Below are 20479 nucleotides of genomic sequence, written 5' to 3' on the forward strand. Positions count from 1 at the left end.
AGAGACCCCCCCAGCATCTGTATGAACCCACAGAGACCCCCCAGCATCTGTATGAACCCACAGAGACCCCCCAGCATCTGTATGAACCCACAGAGACCCCCCAGCATCTGTATGAACCCACAGAGACCCCCCAGCATCTGTATAAACCCACAGAGACCCCCCAGCATCTGTATGAACCCACAGAGACCCCCCAGCATCTGTATGAACCCACAGAGACCCCCCAGCATCTGTATAAACCCACAGAGACCCCCCAGCATCTGTATGAACCCACAGAGACCCCCCCAGCATCTGTATGAACCCACAGAGACCCCCCAGCATCTGTATGAACCCACAGAGACCCCCCAGCACCTGTATAAACCCACAGAGACCCCCCAGCATCTGTATAAACCCACAGAGACCCCCCAGCATCTGTATGAACCCACAGAGACCCCCCCAGCATCTGTATGAACCCACAGAGACCCCCTCAGCATCTGTATGAACCCACAGAGACCCCCCAGCATCTGTATGAACCCACAGAGACCCCCCAGCATCTGTATGAACCCACAGAGACCCCCCAGCATCTGTATGAACCCACAGAGACCCCCCAGCATCTGTATAAACCCACAGAGACCCCCCAGCATCTGTATGAACCCACAGAGACCCCCCAGCATCTGTATAAACCCACAGAGACCCCCCAGCATCTGTATGAACCCACAGAGACCCCCCAGCATCTGTATGAACCCACAGAGACCCCCCAGCATCTGTATGAACCCACAGAGACCCCCCAGCATCTGTATAAACCCACAGAGACCCCCCCAGCATCTGTATAAACCCACAGAGACCCCCCAGCATCTGTATGAACCCACAGAGACCCCCCCAGCATCTGTATAAACCCACAGAGACCCCCCAGCATCTGTATAAACCCACAGAGACCCCCCAGCATCTGTATAAACCCACAGAGACCCCCCCAGCATCTGTATGAACCCACAGAGACCCCCCAGCATCTGTATAAACCCACAGAGACCCCCCAGCATCTGTATAAACCCACAGAGACCCCCCCAGCATCTGTATGAACCCACAGAGACCCCCCAGCATCTGTATAAACCCACAGAGACCCCCCAGCATCTGTATAAACCCACAGAGACCCCCCCAGCATCTGTATGAACCCACAGAGACCCCCCAGCATCTGTATAAACCCACAGAGACCCCCCAGCATCTGTATAAACCCACAGAGACCCCCCCAGCATCTGTATGAACCCACAGAGACCCCCCCAGCATCTGTATAAACCCACAGAGACCCCCAGCATCTGTATAAACCCACAGAGACCCCCCAGCATCTGTATAAACCCACAGAGACCCCCCAGCATCTGTATGAACCCACAGAGACCCCCCCAGCATCTGTATAAACCCACAGAGACCCCCCCAGCATCTGTATGAACCCACAGAGACCCCCCAGCATCTGTATAAACCCACAGAGACCCCCCAGCATCTGTATAAACCCACAGAGACCCCCCCAGCATCTGTATGAACCCACAGAGACCCCCCCAGCATCTGTATAAACCCACAGAGACCCCCCAGCATCTGTATAAACCCACAGAGACCCCCCCAGCATCTGTATGAACCCACAGAGACCCCCCAGCATCTGTATAAACCCACAGAGACCCCCCAGCATCTGTATAAACCCACAGAGACCCCCCCAGCATCTGTATGAACCCACAGAGACCCCCCCAGCATCTGTATAAACCCACAGAGACCCCCCAGCATCTGTATAAACCCACAGAGACCCCCCAGCATCTGTATAAACCCACAGAGACCCCCCAGCATCTGTATGAACCCACAGAGACCCCCCCAGCATCTGTATGAACCCACAGAGACCCCCCAGCATCTGTATAAACCCACAGAGACCCCCCAGCATCTGTATGAACCCACAGAGACCCCCCAGCATCTGTATAAACCCACAGAGACCCCCCAGCATCTGTATGAACCCACAGAGACCCCCCAGCATCTGTATGAACCCACAGAGACCCCCCAGCATCTGTATGAACCCACAGAGACCCCCCAGCATCTGTATAAACCCACAGATACCCCCCAGCATCTGTATGAACCCACAGAGACCCCCCAGCATCTGTATGAACCCACAGAGACCCCCCAGCATCTGTATGAACCCACAGAGACCCCCCAGCATCTGTATGAACCCACAGAGACCCCCCAGCATCTGTATGAACCCACAGAGACCCCCCAGCATCTGTATGAACCCACAGAGACCCCCCAGCATCTGTATAAACCCACAGAGACCCCCCAGCATCTGTATAAACCCACAGAGACCCCCCAGCATCTGGATGAAGACAAAGAAGACACAGAGACACCTCTGCAATTATAGTTAAAATCTCTTGCTGTGGGCGGGAAGTGGGGGGCACAGCAAAGCCACGGCTGGGGGGCCACAGCTTAGACACCCCTTATTTATATATTTAACATATCTACTAACTGTTCTTTCCCACAAGGGACCCCCAAATCTCACCAGGAGACCGTCCATCTGTGCATCTTCCCAACTGACCCTCAGACTGATGCCCCTGGGGCTGTTCTGCTCCCTCCTCGGGGGGCTGCCCCACTTTTTGGGGCTTTAGAGGGTCAAGAACAATTGCCCTCCGCTCAGTGCCCATAGTGGCCCCACTACATAGTTCCCATTGGGTCATTGAGAAGTTCCATTTGAGCCCAGGGCCCCTGAGCCTGGCAGTGCCCGCGCCAATGTGCCAATGTGCAATTAGACAGCCGTCTCCATAGGAGAGAAGGGGTAAGTCCAGTCCAGGACACTCTCGTAGAACCTGAGAGATCTCTCGTGTTGGATCAGTTTCTCCTCCAATCGACTCCCCCGGAATCCCAGCTCCATCTCCTGCTCCAGATCATTGTACCTGGTAAGAGCACAGGCAGCACAGCTTTACTATAGGGCTTGGTAGCTATGGAGTAATATCACAATGGGGCAGGTAAGTTGCCCAGGAGGTACCTGGTGAGAGCACAGGCAGCACAGCTTTACTATAGGGCTTGGTAGCTATGGAGTAATATCACAATGGGGCAGGTAAGTTGCCCAGGAGGTACCTGGTGAGAGCACAGGCAGCACAGCTTTACTATAGGGCTTGGTAGCTATGGAGTAATATCACAATGGGGCAGGTAAGTTGCCCAGGAGGTACCTGGTGAGAGCACAGGCAGCACAGCTTTACTATAGGGCTTGGTAGCTATGGAGTAATATCACAATGGGGCAGGTAAGTTGCCCAGGAGGTACCTGGTGAGAGCACAGGCAGCACAGCTTTACTATAGGGCTTGGTAGCTATGGAGTAATATCCCAATTTGGCAGGTAAGTTGCCCAGGAGGTACCTGGTGAGAGCACAGGCAGCACAGCTTTACTATAGGGCTTGGTAGCTATGGAGTAATATCACAATGGGGCAGGTAAGTTGCCCAGGAGGTACCTGGTGAGAGCACAGGCAGCACAGCTTTACTATAGGGCTTGGTAGCTATGGAGTAATATCACAATGGGGCAGGTAAGTTGCCCAGGAGGTACCTGGTGAGAGCACAGGCAGCACAGCTTTACTATAGGGCTTGGTAGCTATGGAGTTATATCACAATGGGGCAGGTAAGTTGCCCAGGAGGTACCTGGTGAGAGCACAGGCAGCACAGCTTTACTATAGGGCTTGGTAGCTATGGAGTAATATCACAATGGGGCAGGTAAGTTGCCCAGGAGGTACCTGGTGAGAGCACAGGCAGCACAGCTTTACTATAGGGCTTGGTAGCTATGGAGTTATATCACAATTGGGCAGGTAAGTTGCCCAGGAGGTACCTGGTGAGAGCACAGGCAGCACAGCTTTACTATAGGACTTGGTAGCTATGGAGTTATATCACAATGGGGCAGGTAAGTTGCCCAGGAGGTACCTGGTGAGAGCACAGGCAGCACAGCTTTACTATAGGGCTTGGTAGCTATGGAGTAATATCACAATGGGGCAGGTAAGTTGCCCAGGAGGTACCTGTGGGAGATTTTCCAGAAGCAGAGGGTATTCAGGAGGCCAAGTGACCCCACAAAGAAGTAGAATCTCTCTAAGTGCCCCAGAGGCAGGAAGGCTGGGTACCAATTCCCTGAAACACAGGAAGCATTAGGGTTAAATGAGAGGTCGTGGGGGTATTTATACTGCATGTAACCCCTTCCTCAGCTACTTACCCCCCCACCCAATGTCTAACGAGCTGAATTGCCCCACGCTCAACGGACCCCTCACTTCCATTGTTTCTCAGCAAATTCACATTATTTCCCTTTATTTATCTGCACTCACCGCCCGAAGCTGAAAAGGCCACTCCGGCCAGCAGGGCTCCCAGGAAGCAGCCGGCGGCGCCGAACAGGCTGAGAATGTGCATGGCGATGCCCCGAACCTGCCCCGGCACCAGCTTCACTGTTATAACCGAACCTGCACATACAGAGGGGATTGTGGGAATTTGTACAGTGATACCCCATAGAGCCTGTAGCGGGGCAGTGATACCCCATAGAGCCTGTAGCGGGCCAGTGATACCCCATAGAGCCTGCAGCGGGGCAGTAATACCCCATAGAGCCTGTAGTGGGCCAGTGATACCCCATAGAGCCTGTAGCGGGCCAGTGATACCCATAGAGCCTGCAGCGGGGCAGTAATACCCCATAGAGCCTGCAGCGGGGCAGTAATACCCCATAGAGCCTGCAGCGGGGCAGTAATACCCCATAGAGCCTGTAGTGGGCCAGTGATACCCCATAGAGCCTGTAGCAGGCCAGTGATACCCATAGAGCCTGTAGCGGGCCAGTGATACCCATAGAGCCTGCAGCGGGGCAGTAATACCCCATAGAGCCTGCAGCGGGGCAGTAATACCCCATAGAGCCTGTAGTGGGCCAGTGATACCCCATAGAGCCTGTAGTGGGCCAGTGATACCCATAGAGCCTGCAGCGGGGCAGTAATACCCCATAGAGCCTGTAGTGGGGCAGTAATACCCCATAGAGCCTGTAGTGGGCCAGTGATACCCATAGAGCCTGTAGCGGGGCAGTGATACCCCATAGAGCCTGTAGCGGGCCAGTGATACCCCATAGAGCCTGCAGCGGGGCAGTAATACCCCATAGAGCCTGTAGTGGGCCAGTAATACCCCATAGAGCCTGTAGTGGGCCAGTGATACCCATAGAGCCTGTAGCGGGGCAGTGATACCCCATAGAGCCTGTAGCGGGCCAGTGATACCCCATAGAGCCTGTAGTGGGCCAGTGATACCCATAGAGCCTGCAGCAGGGCAGTAATACCCCATAGAGCCTGTAGTGGGGCAGTAATACCCCATAGAGCCTGTAGCGGGGCAGTGATACCCCATAGAGCCTGTAGCGGGCCAGTGATACCCCATAGAGCCTGAAGCGGGGCAGTGATACCCCATAGAGCCTGAAGCGGGGCAGTGATACCCCATAGAGCCTGTAGTGGGGCAGTAATACCCCATAGAGCCTGTAGCAGGGCAGTGATACCCCATAGAGCCTGTAGTGGGGCAGTAATACCCCATAGAGCCTGTAGCGGGGCAGTGATACCCCATAGAGCCTGTAGTGGGCCAGTGATACCCCATAGAGCCTGAAGCGGGGCAGTGATACCCCATAGAGCCTGTAGCAGGGCAGTGATACCCCATAGAGCCTGTAGTGGGCCAGTGATACCCCATAGAGCCTGAAGCGGGCCAGTGATACCCCATAGAGCCTGAAGCAGGGCAGTGATACCCCATAGAGCCTGTAGTGGGGCGGTAATACCCCATAGAGCCTGTAGTGGGCCAGTGATACCCCATAGAGCCTGTAGCGGGGCAGTAATACCCCATAGAGCCTGTAGTGGGCCAGTGATACCCCATAGAGCCTGTAGCAGGCCAGTGATACCCATAGAGCCTGTAGTGGGCCAGTGATACCCATAGAGCCTGTAGTGGGGCAGTGATACCCCATAGAGCCTGTAGCGGGCCAGTGATACCCCATAGAGCCTGTAGTGGGGCAGTGATACCCATAGAGCCTGTAGTGGGCCAGTGATACCCCATAGAGCCTGTAGTGGGCCAGTGATACCCCATAGAGCCTGTAGCGGGCCACTGATACCCCATAGAGCCTGTAGTGGGTCAGTGATACCCCATAGAGCCTGTAGTGGCCCAGTGATACCCATAGAGCCTGTAGTGGGCCAGTGATACCCCATAGAGCCTGTAGTGGGGCAGTGATACCCATAGAGCCTGTAGTGGGCCAGTGATACCCCATAGAGCCTGTAGCGGGCCACTGATACCCCATAGAACATGTAGTGGGGCAGTTATAGGCCAGTGACACCCCATAGAGCCTGTAGTGGGCCACTGATACCCCATAGAGCCAGTAGCGGGCCACTGATACCCCAAAGAGCCTGTAGCGGGCCAGTGATACCCCATGGAGCCTGTAGTGGGGCAGTGATACCCCATAGAACATGTAGTGGGGCAGTTATAGGCCCACCCTATAGTATCTACCTCTGAGACCCAGTAAGGTTCCCCAGTAGTTTATGATTCACACTTACAGCAGGGAAGAACCAGTGCCTCGGCGACTCCCAGCAGAACATACTGTGGCGCCAGTTGGTAAGAGGGCATGGAGGAAACCAGTAGAACCTTTCCGGAGAGGGTCTGCTCCACCAATGGGAAATCCTTCCTATAAAGCTCATAGATCCCGGCCAACAGAAGGGAAAGAGCCGCACAGAGATGGCCGCAGACTGCAAGGAACAAGGCGCTGCTTATAGAGAAGAACCTTCATCCAACTTTAAGGCTTTAACTACCCAGGTGCCTGTGCAGGGCAGGTAGGGGGGGGCAAAAGAATTCATTCCCCAATCTTTCCCCATAGAAACCCCAGCAGGAGCCCAGTGATACCCATAGAGCCTGTAGAATGTGGCTGGGTCGGAGCTGTAGCCAACATGGAGCTTGTTATGATTGGAAGGGGCTTGTAGCAGGGTTACAGGGGCTCGTTAGGGACAAGCTCAATCTGCACTCCTAGATACTACTCCTAGTACTCCTAGATACTACTCCTAGTACTCCTAGATACTACCCCTAGTACTCCTAGATACTACTCCTAGATACTACTCCTAGTACTCCTAGATACTACTCCTAGTACTCCTTGATACTACTCCTAGTACTCCTAGATACTACTCCTAGTACTCCTAGATACTACCCCTAGTACTCCTAGATACTACTCCTAGTACTCCTAGATACTACCGCTAGTACTCCTAGATACTACTCCTAGTACTCCTAGATACTACTCTTAGTACTCCTAGATACTACTCCTAGTACTCCTTGATACTACTCCTAGTACTCCTAGATACTACTCCTAGTACTCCTAGATACTACCCCTAGTACTCCTAGATACTACTCCTAGTACTCCTAGATACTACTCCTAGTACTCCTAGATACTACCGCTAGTACTCCTAGATACTACTCCTAGTACTCCTAGATACTACTCTTAGTACTCCTAGATGCTACTCCTAGTACTCCTAGATACTACCCCTAGTACTCCTAGATACTACTCCTAGTACTCCTAGATACTACCCCTAGTACTCCTAGATACTACTCCTAGTACTCCTAGATACTACTCCTAGTACTCCTAGATACTACTCCTAGTACTCCTAGATACTACTCCTAGTACTCCTAGATACTACCCCTAGTACTCCTAGATACTACTCCTAGTACTCCTAGATACTACTCCTAGTACTCCTAGATACTACCGCTAGTACTCCTAGATACTACTCCTAGTACTCCTAGATACTACTCTTAGTACTCCTAGATGCTACTCCTAGTACTCCTAGATACTACCCCTAGTACTCCTAGATACTACTCCTAGTACTCCTAGATACTACTCCTAGTACTCCTAGATACTACCCCTAGTAGTCCTAGATACTACTCCTAGTACCCCCAGATACTACTCCTAGTACTCCTAGATACTACTCCTAGTACTCCTAGATACTACTCCTAGTACTCCTAGATACTACTCCTAGTACTCCTAAATACTACTCCTAGTACTCCTAGATACTACTCCTAGTACCCCCAGATACTACTCCTAGTACTCCTAGATACTACTCCTAGTACTCCTAAATACTACTCCTAGTACTCCTAGATACTACTCCTAGTACCACCAGATACTACTCCTAGTACTCCTAGATACTACTCTTAGTACTCCTAGATACTACTCCTAGTACTCCTAGATACTACTCCTAGTACTCCTAGATACTACTCCTAGATACTACTCCTAGATACAAGAACAAGCCCAGTCTGAACATTAGTGAGATATTTGGGGTGAAAACCTTTTTGATGCTCTAAGAACTGGGTCTGAATATCTGATACCCCAATGCTTTATGCACCAAAAGGGGGGCCTGACCCAAAGCTGAACCTCCAAGGGGTGCTTGAACTGGAATAATCCAATGCCCCCCCAGTGTGTGTAATTGGACTGTGTGACAGTGGCCACATGACCCTTCTAGACCAATGATAACTCTGCATTGGATGTGCTGTACCAGAGCCCACCCTAGAATGACTCTGGGATACGCAGATGGGGGGGAAACCTTACTTATAGAGCCGGACGGGGTCGGCCCGTGGCCAAGTCTGGGGAAGAAGCGCGAGTTGAGGCACTCGAAGCAAGGAGCGAGGATCAGCTGAGGGATGATGCTTATAATCGTCATGGCAGCAATCGGGAGGAGAAGTCCATAGAAATTCAAGTTTGAATTCATCGTTTGAATGAAGTATCCTGATGATGTCTGTATGGGGGGGCATTAATAACAGTTATATCCCAGGGCTACAGGGGCAAATCCCACCGCAAAGTCACCCCACCACAAACCATGGCTGCTTTATACATATATATCCTTATATAATAACCTATAGTAGCCTAGCAACCGGGCAAGTCCACCAATTCCATCTTCAAAGGACCCTTTTTCTACCCAGGTGTAACAGTAAATTGGGGTTCTGGGACCAGTAAAAGAACTCTGGTGCCCCACACACAGGGGCCACACTATCACTGGGTGAATTACAAACTGGAGAAATAAACTTTAATAAAGTGTTTTTTAGTGATTACGTTGGGGCAAACTTTGCTCTTACTTCATGACCCTCGGGTGAGGGTCTAGCCCCATTTATTGAATTTATTCATGTTAAAGCCAGACCTGTGTTTATAGGGGTGCAAATAGGGGCGACTGCACTGGGCCCGGGACATTGTGAGGCCCCAGAATGTAACTGCAGTAGTACGAATGATAAACACCATAGCAAAGCAAGATGGAGACAGTAGAAGAGGATGGGGGCAGTAGGACAAGATGGGGACAGTAGGGCAAGATGGAGACAGTAGGGCAAGATGGAGACAGTAGGGCAAGATGGGGACAGTAGGGCAAGATGGAGACAGTAGGACAAGATGGAGACAGTAGGGCAAGATGGAGACAGTAGAAGAGGATGGGGGCAGTAGGACAAGATGGGGAAAGTAGGGCAAGATGGAGACAGTAGGGCAAGATGGAGACAGTAGGGCAAGATGGGGACAGTAGGGCAAGATGGAGACAGTAGGACAAGATGGGGACAGTAGGGCAAGATGGGGACAGTAGGGCAAGATGGGGGCAGTAGGGCAAGATGGAGACAGTAGGACAAGATGGGGACAGTAGGGCAAGATGGGGACAGTAGGGCAAGATGGAGACAGTAGGGCAAGATGGAGACAGTAGGGCAAGATGGGGACAGTAGGGCAAGATGGGGACAGTAGGGCAAGATGGGGACAGTAGGACAAGATGGGGACAGTAGGGCAAGATGGGGACAGTAGGGCAAGATGGAGACAGTAGGGCAAGATGGAGACAGTAGGGCAAGATGGGGACAGTAGGGCAAGATGGAGACAGTAGGACAAGATGGGGACAGTAGGGCAAGATGGGGACAGTAGGGCAAGATGGGGGCAGTAGGGCAAGATGGAGACAGTAGGACAAGATGGGGACAGTAGGGCAAGATGGGGACAGTAGGGCAAGATGGAGACAGTAGGGCAAGATGGAGACAGTAGGGCAAGATGGGGACAGTAGGGCAAGATAGGGACAGTAGGGCAAGATGGAGACAGTAGGGCAAGATGGGGGACAGTAGCGCAAGATGGAGACAGTAGGGCAAGATGGGACAGTAGGGCAAGATGGGGACAGTAGGGCAAGATGGGGACAGTACGGCAGATGGAGACAGTAGGGAAAGATGGAGACAGTAGGGCAAGATGGGACAGTAGGGCAAGATGGGACAGTAGGGCAAGATGGAGACAGTAGGGCAAGATGGGGACAGTAGGGCAAGATGGAGACAGTAGGGAAAGATGGAGACAGTAGGGCAAGATGGGGACAGTAGGGCAAGATGGGGACAGTAGGGCAAGATGGAGACAGTAGGGCAAGATGGGGACAGTAGGGCAAGATGGGGACAGTAGGGCAAGATGGAGACAGTAGGGCAAGATGGAGACATTAGGACAAGATGAAGACAATAGAGCAAGATGGAGACAATATCCTTGACCCAATCAGTGTCCCAGAGATTCACCTGCATAATGCAAATTCTATAAAGGAGCTGAAAGCTGAAGAGTGGGAAGAGTCTGAAGAGGGCCTTGGTGTTCTCCACGTGGGATTCACTGTAACGTCCTCCATTGTTCTCTTTTGCACAATCAAGCCACGTACTGACGCGCCCACCAAGGTGACGGTAGTTGGTGCAACACATCCTCACCGCGTTCGTAAAGACTCCGAGTGTGACCAGCAGAGAACCCCCTGTGAATATGGAGCAGGCATTGCTGTGGTTAGAGAACATGGTGGGTCCATAGAACCCCCAAAACTGTTTTGAGAGATCCATTAAGCTGAGTGCCAGGGTGTCCCTAAAAAGGGGCCATCAACGCTAAACTAGGTTACTGGATCCTGTTGGAGAACCCCATGAAGTTTCCCAAGTGGGAGCTTTAAAATCCATCCCAGGTCTGGCCCCCTCATTCTGGGGGCTGTACCCCCTTATTTATGGTGGGGGACAAGGAAGAGATGATATGACTGAGGGAACAGATGGAGGCTCCTTACCTTTCCTGGGCTGGTACAAGAGCTCATTGCGCACCATGTGGATGGTTATCAGGGCCATGACCACTGACATGAATGGGATGAGGAAGCCCAGGTTCTGTGCCACCGACTGCTGGATATAAGAGATGCCCATAAACACAACCAGGGAGTTCAGGTTCATCAGCCAATAAAACCTAAATAAAGCAATTTCTCAGGTTAGGCCCAAACTTCAGCCTTAGAGGCCATTCTTCCCGGGACCTTGCAGGAGTCACCAATTGGTTCTGGTTGTGTTACATCTTAAAGATAAAAATGTGCCCTCTTTTCATCATCCCTGTGTTCCGGCTGAAATCAGCAATGCTAAACCCCGGCTGCTCCTCAGCCCCGATCCCTGGCCTTGGCTACTGGGCCACAGTCTGATAGATGAGTCAAGATGGAGACAGTAGGGCATTGCCCAGATACACCCCCCATACTATTGGTTCCCGAGGTCTCCGTAAGCCACAATAAATACTTGATACTTTGCCTGGACCCACATTCTTATTACATAATTGCCCTTTTTATTGGCCACCGCTGTGACTGGTGATCCAGGGAGCTACAACTGCATACACTGTAGCTTAGTAGCACAAATTGTCTTAATGTCCTTAATATACTGATAATGGGTAAGTGACAATCTGTATTTGGTACAGTGCCAGTGTGGGTTGGGCAGGTAGAGGGACAAAGTACAGTTCCAGTATGGGTTGGGCAGGTAGAGGGACGAGGAACAGTGCCAGTATGGGTTGGGCAGGTAGAGAGACAAAGTACAATGCCAGTATTGGTTGGGCAGGCAGAGGGACATGGTACAGTGCCAGTATGGGTTGGGCAGGTAGAGGGACGAGGTACAGTGCCAGTGTGGGTTGGGCAGGTAGAGGGACAAGGTACAGTTCCAGTATGGGTTGGGCAGGTAGAGGGACGAGGAACAGTGCCAGTATGGGTTGGGCAGGTAGAGAGACAAAGTACAATGCCAGTATGGGTTGGGCAGGTAGAGGGACATGGTACAGTGCCAGTATGGGTTGGGCAGGTAGAGGGACAAGGTACAGTGCCAGTATGGGTTGGGCAGGTAGAGGGACGAGGTACAGTGCCAGTGTGGGTTGGGCAGGTAGAGGGACAAGGTACAGTGCCAGTATGGGTTGGGCAGGTAGAGGGACGAGGTACAGTGCCAGTATGGGTTGGGCAGGTAGAGGGACAAGGTACAGTGCCAGTGTGGGTTGGGCAGGTAGAGGGACGAGGTACAGTGCCAGTATGGGTTGGGCAGGTAGAGGGACGGGGTATAGTGTCAGTATGGGTTGGGCAGGTAGAGGAACGAGGTACAGTGCAAGTATGGGTTAGGCAGGTAGAGGGACATGGTACAGTGCAAGTATGGGTTAGGCAGGTAGAGGGACATGGTACAGTGCCAGTGTGGGTTGGACAGGTAGAGGGACAATGTACAGTGTCAGTGTGGGTTGGGCAGGTAGAGGGACGAGGTACAGTGCCAGTATGGGTTGGGCAGGTAGAGGGACGAGGTACGGTGTCAGTGTGGGTTGGGCAGGTAGAGGGACGAGGTACAGTGCCAGTATGGGTTGGGCAGGTAGAGGGACATGGTACAGTGCAAGTATGGGTTAGGCAGGTAGAGGGACATGGTACAGTGCCAGTGTGGATTGGGCAGGTAGAGGGACATGGTACAGTGCCAGTATGGGTTGGGCAGGTAGAGGGACATGGTACAGTGCCAGTATGGGTTGGGCAGGTAGAGGGACATGGTACAGTGCCAGTATGGGTTGGGCAGGTAGAGGGACAATGTACAGTGTCAGTGTGGGTTGGGCAGGTAGAGGGACGAGGTACAGTGCCAGTATGGGTTGGGCAGGTAGAGGGACGAGGTACGGTGTCAGTGTGGGTTGGGCAGGTAGAGGGACGAGGTACAGTGCCAGTATGGGTTGGGCAGGCAGAGGGATGAGGAACAGCGCCAGTATGGGTAGGGCAGGTAGAGGGACAAGGTACAATGCCAGTATGGGTAGGGCAGGTAGAGGGACATGGTACAGTGCCAGTATGGGTTGGGCAGGTAGAGGGACATGGTACAGTGCCAGTATGGGTAGGGCAGGTAGAGGGACGAGGTACAGTGCCAGTATCGGTTGGGCAGGTAGAGGGACAAAGTACAGTGCCAGTGTGGGTTGGGCAGGTAGAGGGATGAGGTACAGTGCCAGTGTGGGTTGGGCAGGTAGAGGGACAAGGTACAGTGCCAGTATGGGTTGGGCAGGTAGAGGGACAAGGTACAGTGCCAGTATGGGTTGGGCAGGTAGAGGGACGTGGTACAGTGCCAGTGTGGGTTGGGCAAGTAGAGGGACAAGGTACAGTGCCAGTATGGGTTGGGCAGGTAGAGGGACATGGTACAGTGCCAGTATGGGTTGGGCAGGTAGAGGGACATGGTACAGTGCCAGTATGGGTTGGGCAGGTAGAGGGACGAGGTACAGTGCCAGTATGGGTTGGGCAGGTAGAGGGACGAGGTACAGTGCCAGTATGGGTTGGGCAGGTAGAGGGACGAGGTACGGTGTCAGTGTGGGTTGGGCAGGTAGAGGGACGAGGTACAGTGCCAGTATGGGTTGGGCAGGCAGAGGGATGAGGAACAGCGCCAGTATGGGTAGGGCAGGTAGAGGGACAAGGTACAATGCCAGTATGGGTAGGGCAGGTAGAGGGACATGGTACAGTGCCAGTATGGGTTGGGCAGGTAGAGGGACATGGTACAGTGCCAGTATGGGTAGGGCAGGTAGAGGGACGAGTACAGTTGCCAGTATCGGTTGGGCAGGTAGAGGGACAAAGTACAGTGCCAGTGTGGGGTTGGGCAGGTTAGAGGGATGAGGAACAGTGCCAGTGTGGGTTGGCCAGGTAGAGGGACAAGGTACAGTGCCAGTATAGGTTGGGCAGGTAGAGGGACAAGGTACAGTGTCCGTATGGGTTGGGCAGGTAGAGGGACGTGGTACAGTGCCAGTGTGGGTTGGGCAAGTAGTAGGGACAAGGTACAGTGCCAGTATGGGTTGGGCAGGTAGAGGGACAAGGTACAGTGCCAGTATGGGTAGGGCAGGTAGAGGGACGTGGTACAGTGCCAGTGTGGGTTGAAGGAGAGGAACGAGGTACAGTGCCAGTGTGGGTTGGGCAGGTAGAGGGACAAGGTACAGTGCCAGTATGGGTTGGGCAGGTAGAGGGACGAGGAACAGTGCCAGTGTGGGTTAGGCAGGTAGAGGGACGAGAAACAGTGCCAGTGTGGGTTGGGCAGGTAGAGGGACGAGGTACAGTGCCAGTATGGGTTGGGCAGGTAGAGGGACAAAGTACAGTGCCAGTGTGGGTTGAGCAGGTAGAGGGACGTGGTACAGTGCCAGTATGGGTTGGGCAGGTAGAGGGACATGGTACAGTGCCAGTATGGGTAGGGCAGGTAGAGGGACGAGGTACAGTGCCAGTATCGGTTGGGCAGGTAGAGGGACAAAGTACAGTGCCAGTGTGGGTTGGGCAGGTAGAGGGATGAGGTACAGTGCCAGTGTGGGTTGGGCAGGTAGAGGGACAAGGTACAGTGCCAGTATGGGTTGGCAGGTAGAGGACAAGGTACAGTGCCGTATGGTTTGGGCAGGTAGAAGGACGTGGTACAGTTGCCAGTGTGGGTTGGGCAAGTAGAGGGACAAGGTACAGTGCCAGTGTGGCGGTTGGGCAGGTAGAGGGACAAGGTACAGTGCCAGTATGGGTAGGCAGGTAGAGGGACGTGGTACCAGTGCCAGTGTGGGTTGGGGAAGGTAGAGGAACGAGGTACAGTGCCCGTATGGGTTGGGCAGGTAGAGGGACGTGGTACAGTGCCAGTGTGGGTTGGGCAAGTAGAGGGACAAGGTACAGTGCCAGTATGGGTTGGGCAGGTAGAGGGACAAGGTACAGTGCCAGTATGGGTAGGGCAGGTAGAGGGACGTGGTACAGTGCCAGTGTGGGTTGGGAAGGTAGAGGAACGAGGTACAGTGCCAGTGTGGGTTGGGCAGGTAGAGGGACGAGTACAGTGCCAGTATGGGTTGGGCAGGTAGAGGGACAAAGTACAGTGCCAGTGTGGGTTGAGCAGGTAGAGGGACGTGGTACAGTGCCAGTATGGGTTGGGCAGGTAGAGGGACATGGTACAGTGCCAGTATGGGTAGGGCAGGTAGAGGACGAGGTACAGTGCCAGTATCGGTTGGGCAGGTAGAGGGACAAAGTACAGTGCCAGTGTGGGTTTGGCAGGTAGAGAGATGAGGTACAGTGCCAGTGTGGGTTGGGCAGGTAGAGGGACAAGGTACAGTGCCAGTATGGGTTGGGCAGGTAGAGGGACAAGGTACAGTGCCCGTATGGGTTGGGCAGGTAGAGGGACGTGGTACAGTGCCAGTGTGGGTTGGGCAAGTAGAGGGACAAGGTACAGTGCCAGTGTGGGTTGGGCAGGTAGAGGGACAAGGTACAGTGCCAGTATGGGTAGGGCAGGTAGAGGGACGTGGTACAGTGCCAGTGTGGGTTGGGAAGGTAGAGGAACGAGGTACAGTGCCCGTATGGGTTGGGCAGGTAGAGGGACGTGGTACAGTGCCAGTGTGGGTTGGGCAAGTAGAGGGACAAGGTACAGTGCCAGTATGGGTTGGGCAGGTAGAGGGACAAGGTACAGTGCCAGTATGGTAGGGCAGGTAGAGGGACGTGGTACAGTGCCAGTGTGGGTTGGGAAGGTAGAGGGACGAGGTACAGTGCCAGTGTGGGTTGGGCAGGTAGAGGGACAAGGTACAGTGCCAGTATGGGTTGGGCAGGTAGAGGGACGAGGTACAGTGCCAGTATGGGTTGGGCAGGTAGAGGGACAAGGTACAGTGCCAGTATGGGTTGGGCAGGTAGAGGGACAAGGTACAGTGCCAGTATGGGTTGGGCAGGTAGAGGGACAAGGTACAGTGCCAGTATGGGTTGGCGGTAGAGGGACAAAGTACAAGTGCCAGTATGGGTTGGGCAGGTAGAGGGACAAGGTACAGTGCCAGTATGGGTTGGGCAGGTAGAGAGACGTGGTACAGTGCCAGTATGGGTTGGGCAGGTAGAGGGACATGGTACAGTAGCCAGTATGGTTGAGCAGGTAGAGGGACATGGTACAGTGCCAGTATGGGTAGGGCAGGTAGAGGGACGGTACAGTGCCAGTATGGTTGGGCAGGTAGAGGACGAGGAACAGTGCCCAGTGTGGGTTGGGCAGGTAGAGGGACGAGGAACAGTGCCAGTGTGGGTTGGGCAGGTAGAGGGACGAGGTACAGTGCCAGTATGGGTTGGGCAGGTAGAGGGACAAAGTACAGTGCCAGTGTGGTTGAGCAGGTAGAGGGACGTGGTACAGTGCCAGTATGGGTTGGGCAGCGTTAGAGGGACATGGTACAGTGCCAGTATGGGTAGGGCAGGTAGAGGGACGAGGTACAGTGCCAGTATCGGTTGGGCAGGTAGAGGGACAAAGTACAGTGCCAGTGTGGGTTGGGCAGGTAGAGGGATGAGGTACAGTGCCAGTGTGGGTTGGGCAGGTAGAGGGACAAGGTACAGTGCCAGTATGGGTTGGGCAGGTAGAGGGACAAGGTACAGTGCCCGTATGGGTTGGGCAGGTAGAGGGACGTGGTACAGTGCCAGTGTGGGTTGGGCAAGTAGAGGGACAAGGTACAGTGCCAGTATGGGTTGGGCAGGTAGAGGGACAAGGTACAGTGCCAGTATGGGTAGGGCAGGTAGAGGGACGTGGTACAGTGCCAGTGTGGGTTGGGAAGGTAGAGGAACGAGGTACAGTGCCAGTGTGGGTTGGGCAGGTAGAGGGACAAGTACAGTGCCAGTATGGGTTTGGCAGCAGGTAGAGGGACAACGAGGTACAGTGCCAGTATGGGTTGGGCAGGTAGAGGGACAAGGTACAGTGCCAGTATGGGTTGGGCAGGTAGAGGGACAAGGTACAGTGCAGTATGGGTTGGGCAGGTAGAGGGACAAAGTACAGTGCCAGTATGGGTTGGGCAGGTAGAGGGACAAGGTACAGTGCCAGTATGGGTTGGGCAGGTAGAGAGACATGGTACAGTGCCAGTATGGGTTGGGCAGGTAGAGGGACGTGGTACAGTGCCAGTATGGGTTGGGCAGGTAGAGGGACATGGTACAGTGCCAGTATGGGTTGAGCAGGTAGAGGGACATGGTACAGTGCCAGTATGGGTAGGGCAGGTAGAGGGACGTGGTACAGTGCCAGTATGGGTTGGGCAGGTAGAGGGACGAGGAACAGTGCCAGTGTGGGTTGGGCAGGTAGAGGGACGAGGAACAGTGCCAGTGTGGGTTGGGCAGGTAGAGGGACGAGGTACAGTGCCAGTATGGGTTGGGCAGGTAGAGGGACAAAGTACAGTGCCAGTGTGGGTTGAGCAGGTAGAGGGACAAGGTACAGTGCCAGTATGGGTTGGGCAGGTAGAGGGACGAGGTACAGTGCCAGTATGGGTTGGGCAGGTAGAGGGACATGGTACAGTGCCAGTATGGGTTGAGCAGGTAGAGGGACGAGGTACAGTGCCAGTATGGGTTGGGCAGGTAGAGGGACATGGTACAGTGCCAGTATGGGTTGGGCAGGTAGAGGGACAAGGTACAGTGCCAGTATGGGTTGGGCAAGTAGAGGGACAAAGTACAGTGCCAGTGTGGGTAGGGCAGGTAGCAGGGCGGGTTTTCTACTTGGGGCGCCCCAAGGCCGCCCCCATTCGGCGCCCCCCCCCCCCGCCGCGAAAACGCGAATGTGCATGCGCCTAACTTGCACATGCGCGAACACCCTCCCCCCCCCCACCGCTAATGCACATGCGCAAGCGCCTAGCTTAGAACTACCATACGGAGTAGCGGGGAGATGTCCCCATTGCTCCGTATGGGAGCAAAATGTTAAAATTTGCTTGCGGCGGGGCGGCATGCCGCCCCTGTGTATGTGGCGCCCTAGGCCCGGGCCTTTGTGGCCTCGCCACAAATCTGGGCCTGGCAGGTAGAGGGACAAGGTACAGTGCCAGTATGGGTTGGGCAGGTAGAGGGACAAAGTACAATGCCAGTATGGGTTGGGCAGGTAGAGGGACGAGGTACAGTGCCAGTATGGGTTGGGCAGGTAGAGGGACAAAGTACAGTGCCAGTATGGGTTGGGCAGGTAGAGGGACGTGGTACAGTGCCAGTGTGGGTTGGGAAGGTAGAGGAACGAGGTACAGTGCCAGTATGGGTTGGGCAGGTAGAGGGACAAGGTACAGTGCCAGTATGGGTAGGGCAGGTAGAGGGACGCTGGTACAGTGCCAGTTGGGTTGGGAAGGTAGAGGAACGAGGTACAGTGCCAGTGTGGGTTGGGCAGGTAGAGGACAAGGTACAGTGCCAGTATGGTGTTGGGCAGGAAGAGGACAAGGTACAGTGCCAGTATGGGTTGGGCAGGTAGAGGATGAGGTACAGTGCCAGTATGGGTTGGGCAGGTAGAGGGACGAGGAACAGTGCCAGATGGGTTGGGCAGGTAGAGGGACATGGTACAGTGCCAGTATGGGTTGGGCAGGTAGAGGGACAAAGTACAGTGCCAGTATGGGTTGGGCAGGTAGAGGGACGAGGTACAGTGCCAGTATGGGTAGGGCAGGTAGAGGGACGAGGAACAGTGCCAGTATGGGTTGGGCAGGTAGAGGGACATGGTACAGTGCCAGTATGGGTTGGGCAGGTAGAGGGACAAAGTACAGTGCCAGTATGGGTTGGGCAGGTAGAGGGACAAGGTACAGTGCCAGTATGGGTTGGGCAGGTAGAGGGACATGGTACAGTGCCAGTATGGGTTGGGCAGGAAGAGGGACAAGGTACAGTGCCAGTATGGGTTGGGCAGGAAGAGGGACAAGGTACAGTGCCAGTATGGGTTGGGCAGGTAGAGGGATGAGGTACAGTGCCAGTATGGGTAGGGCAGGTAGAGGGACGAGGAACAGTGCCAGTATGGGTTGGGCACTATGAGGACAGTTATTGCCCCACATCCCAACGATACAATTTGCCCACTGCTTGCCACTTTCTAAATTACTAACCAATTGAAAAATGAGGTGAGCTTCCTCCAATCGTATTCCTGAAGACTGTAGGCACTCAAAGGGCAGATGATGGCGCGAATGCCCCCGGTGCCAATGGCCGCCATTAGTAGCCCTGTGTAGAACAAAAGGCTTTGTTCCTTTTTGGCCAACGTGTGGACGATGTGATGAACGTCTATGTAAAAATCTTCGAAAGGAAACGCAACTACGGGCAGCAGCGCAGTACCTACAGGGGGCACAAAATGATTTTATTGGTGGGGAAAGGGGCATTAAAGTAGATCATATCAGTGGCATAATGCCCTGTCCATGTATCACTCTCTCACTGTCTAATTATTTGTATCATCTCTCTCTGCATGTCTCTTACTAGGGGTCATTTACTACAGGACCAGATGCAAGAGAGTTAAGAGATGCAAGAGAGTTAAGGGGGGCAAAATCACACCCCTTGGTGCCCATTTACACACCTCTTGCCTCTGGGGTATTAGGACATGCCAGTACTAGTAGAATGTCTGAGATGTTACCCCCTTTCTGCCCGCCATGGAACCCCACAGGACTTACCTACAAAGTGCAGAAAGGCACATAAGTAGATGACTCTGCTCCTTCGAGTGCAGTTCTCAGACAACCAACCAATCAGCACCGGGGACAGAGTTGAAATTCCAACAAAGCACAAGTTGACGATGGCCGCTTCATGGTTGCGATAGCCCAGCTTAATGGTACAGAACAATATCATGTTGCAGACTGTCCCAAAAAAGGTGAATCTCTCACAAAGCTCCACAAGGAGCCTACAGACTACAACATGGAGTTTCCTTCTGGCCTGGGGGGCAGAGGACCCCTGATAGGGGTCTTCAACACTAAACCTTGCACTTTCACCATCAAAAGATGCTTCCCAAAGCTGCGGTGCTGGAAGAGATCTTGGGTCTAGAAGAGGCATATTAGTTCTTCTTTACCAATAAACCATAGTGCTGTCTGGACTCTCGTGGGTCACCATTCAAGGTTCCTCAGCTCCAATGAGGTCTCAGTGTTCAAATCTCGTCGTCCATGCGTCCCCTATCAGGTCTCTTATCTCCCAGGTCTTACTTAGTAGGTCACCCAAGTTTCCCTGATCAGGTCTCACTGCCCAACTCTTGGCTTACGTTCTTAATAACCATGTCTCTATGGCCACCTCTTGGTCTTCAAGCCTGTCTGCCTGGGCTTAACCCTCAATATCTCCCTGGCCAGTTCTGGTTCTCTGAGGAGGTCTCAATGGCCAGTTCTGGTTCTCTGAGGAGGTCTCAATGGCCAGATCACAGCATCCAGTCACTGCCCAACTCCTGGCTCCAAGGATTTCCATCCACGTTTCACAATTCCCATCTCTACAGTGGAGGCTTTAGAAGCCGACCTTCTCCAGTCTGGTCTCTGTGTCCTACTGTGGTGTCTCAGGTCCTGGTCCCCGGGCTCCTCTGCCCTCCTCATACTCGTTCCTATGATTAAGGA

At 53.6% G+C, this 20479-nt stretch overlaps 1 protein-coding gene across 1 annotated transcript; it reads right to left on the reverse strand.

Annotated features, from left to right (window-relative positions):
* Nucleotides 1-2372: 2372 nt before the first annotated feature.
* Nucleotides 2373-20479, reverse strand: slc15a5 (solute carrier family 15, member 5). The gene is made up of 9 exons (XM_031898398.1): nucleotides 19565-20479; nucleotides 19013-19235; nucleotides 11007-11176; nucleotides 10492-10712; nucleotides 8540-8726; nucleotides 6513-6701; nucleotides 4293-4424; nucleotides 3993-4101; nucleotides 2373-2888 (listed from the first exon to the last, which is right to left on the reverse strand). Exons 1-9 carry the CDS (start codon nucleotides 19935-19937, stop codon nucleotides 2741-2743), a joined length of 1752 nt encoding a protein of 583 aa, XP_031754258.1. The 5' UTR covers nucleotides 19938-20479; the 3' UTR covers nucleotides 2373-2740.

Source organism: Xenopus tropicalis, chromosome 3 (assembly GCF_000004195.4).
Source record: "Xenopus tropicalis strain Nigerian chromosome 3, UCB_Xtro_10.0, whole genome shotgun sequence".
Lineage (NCBI taxonomy): Eukaryota > Metazoa > Chordata > Amphibia > Anura > Pipidae > Xenopus > Xenopus tropicalis.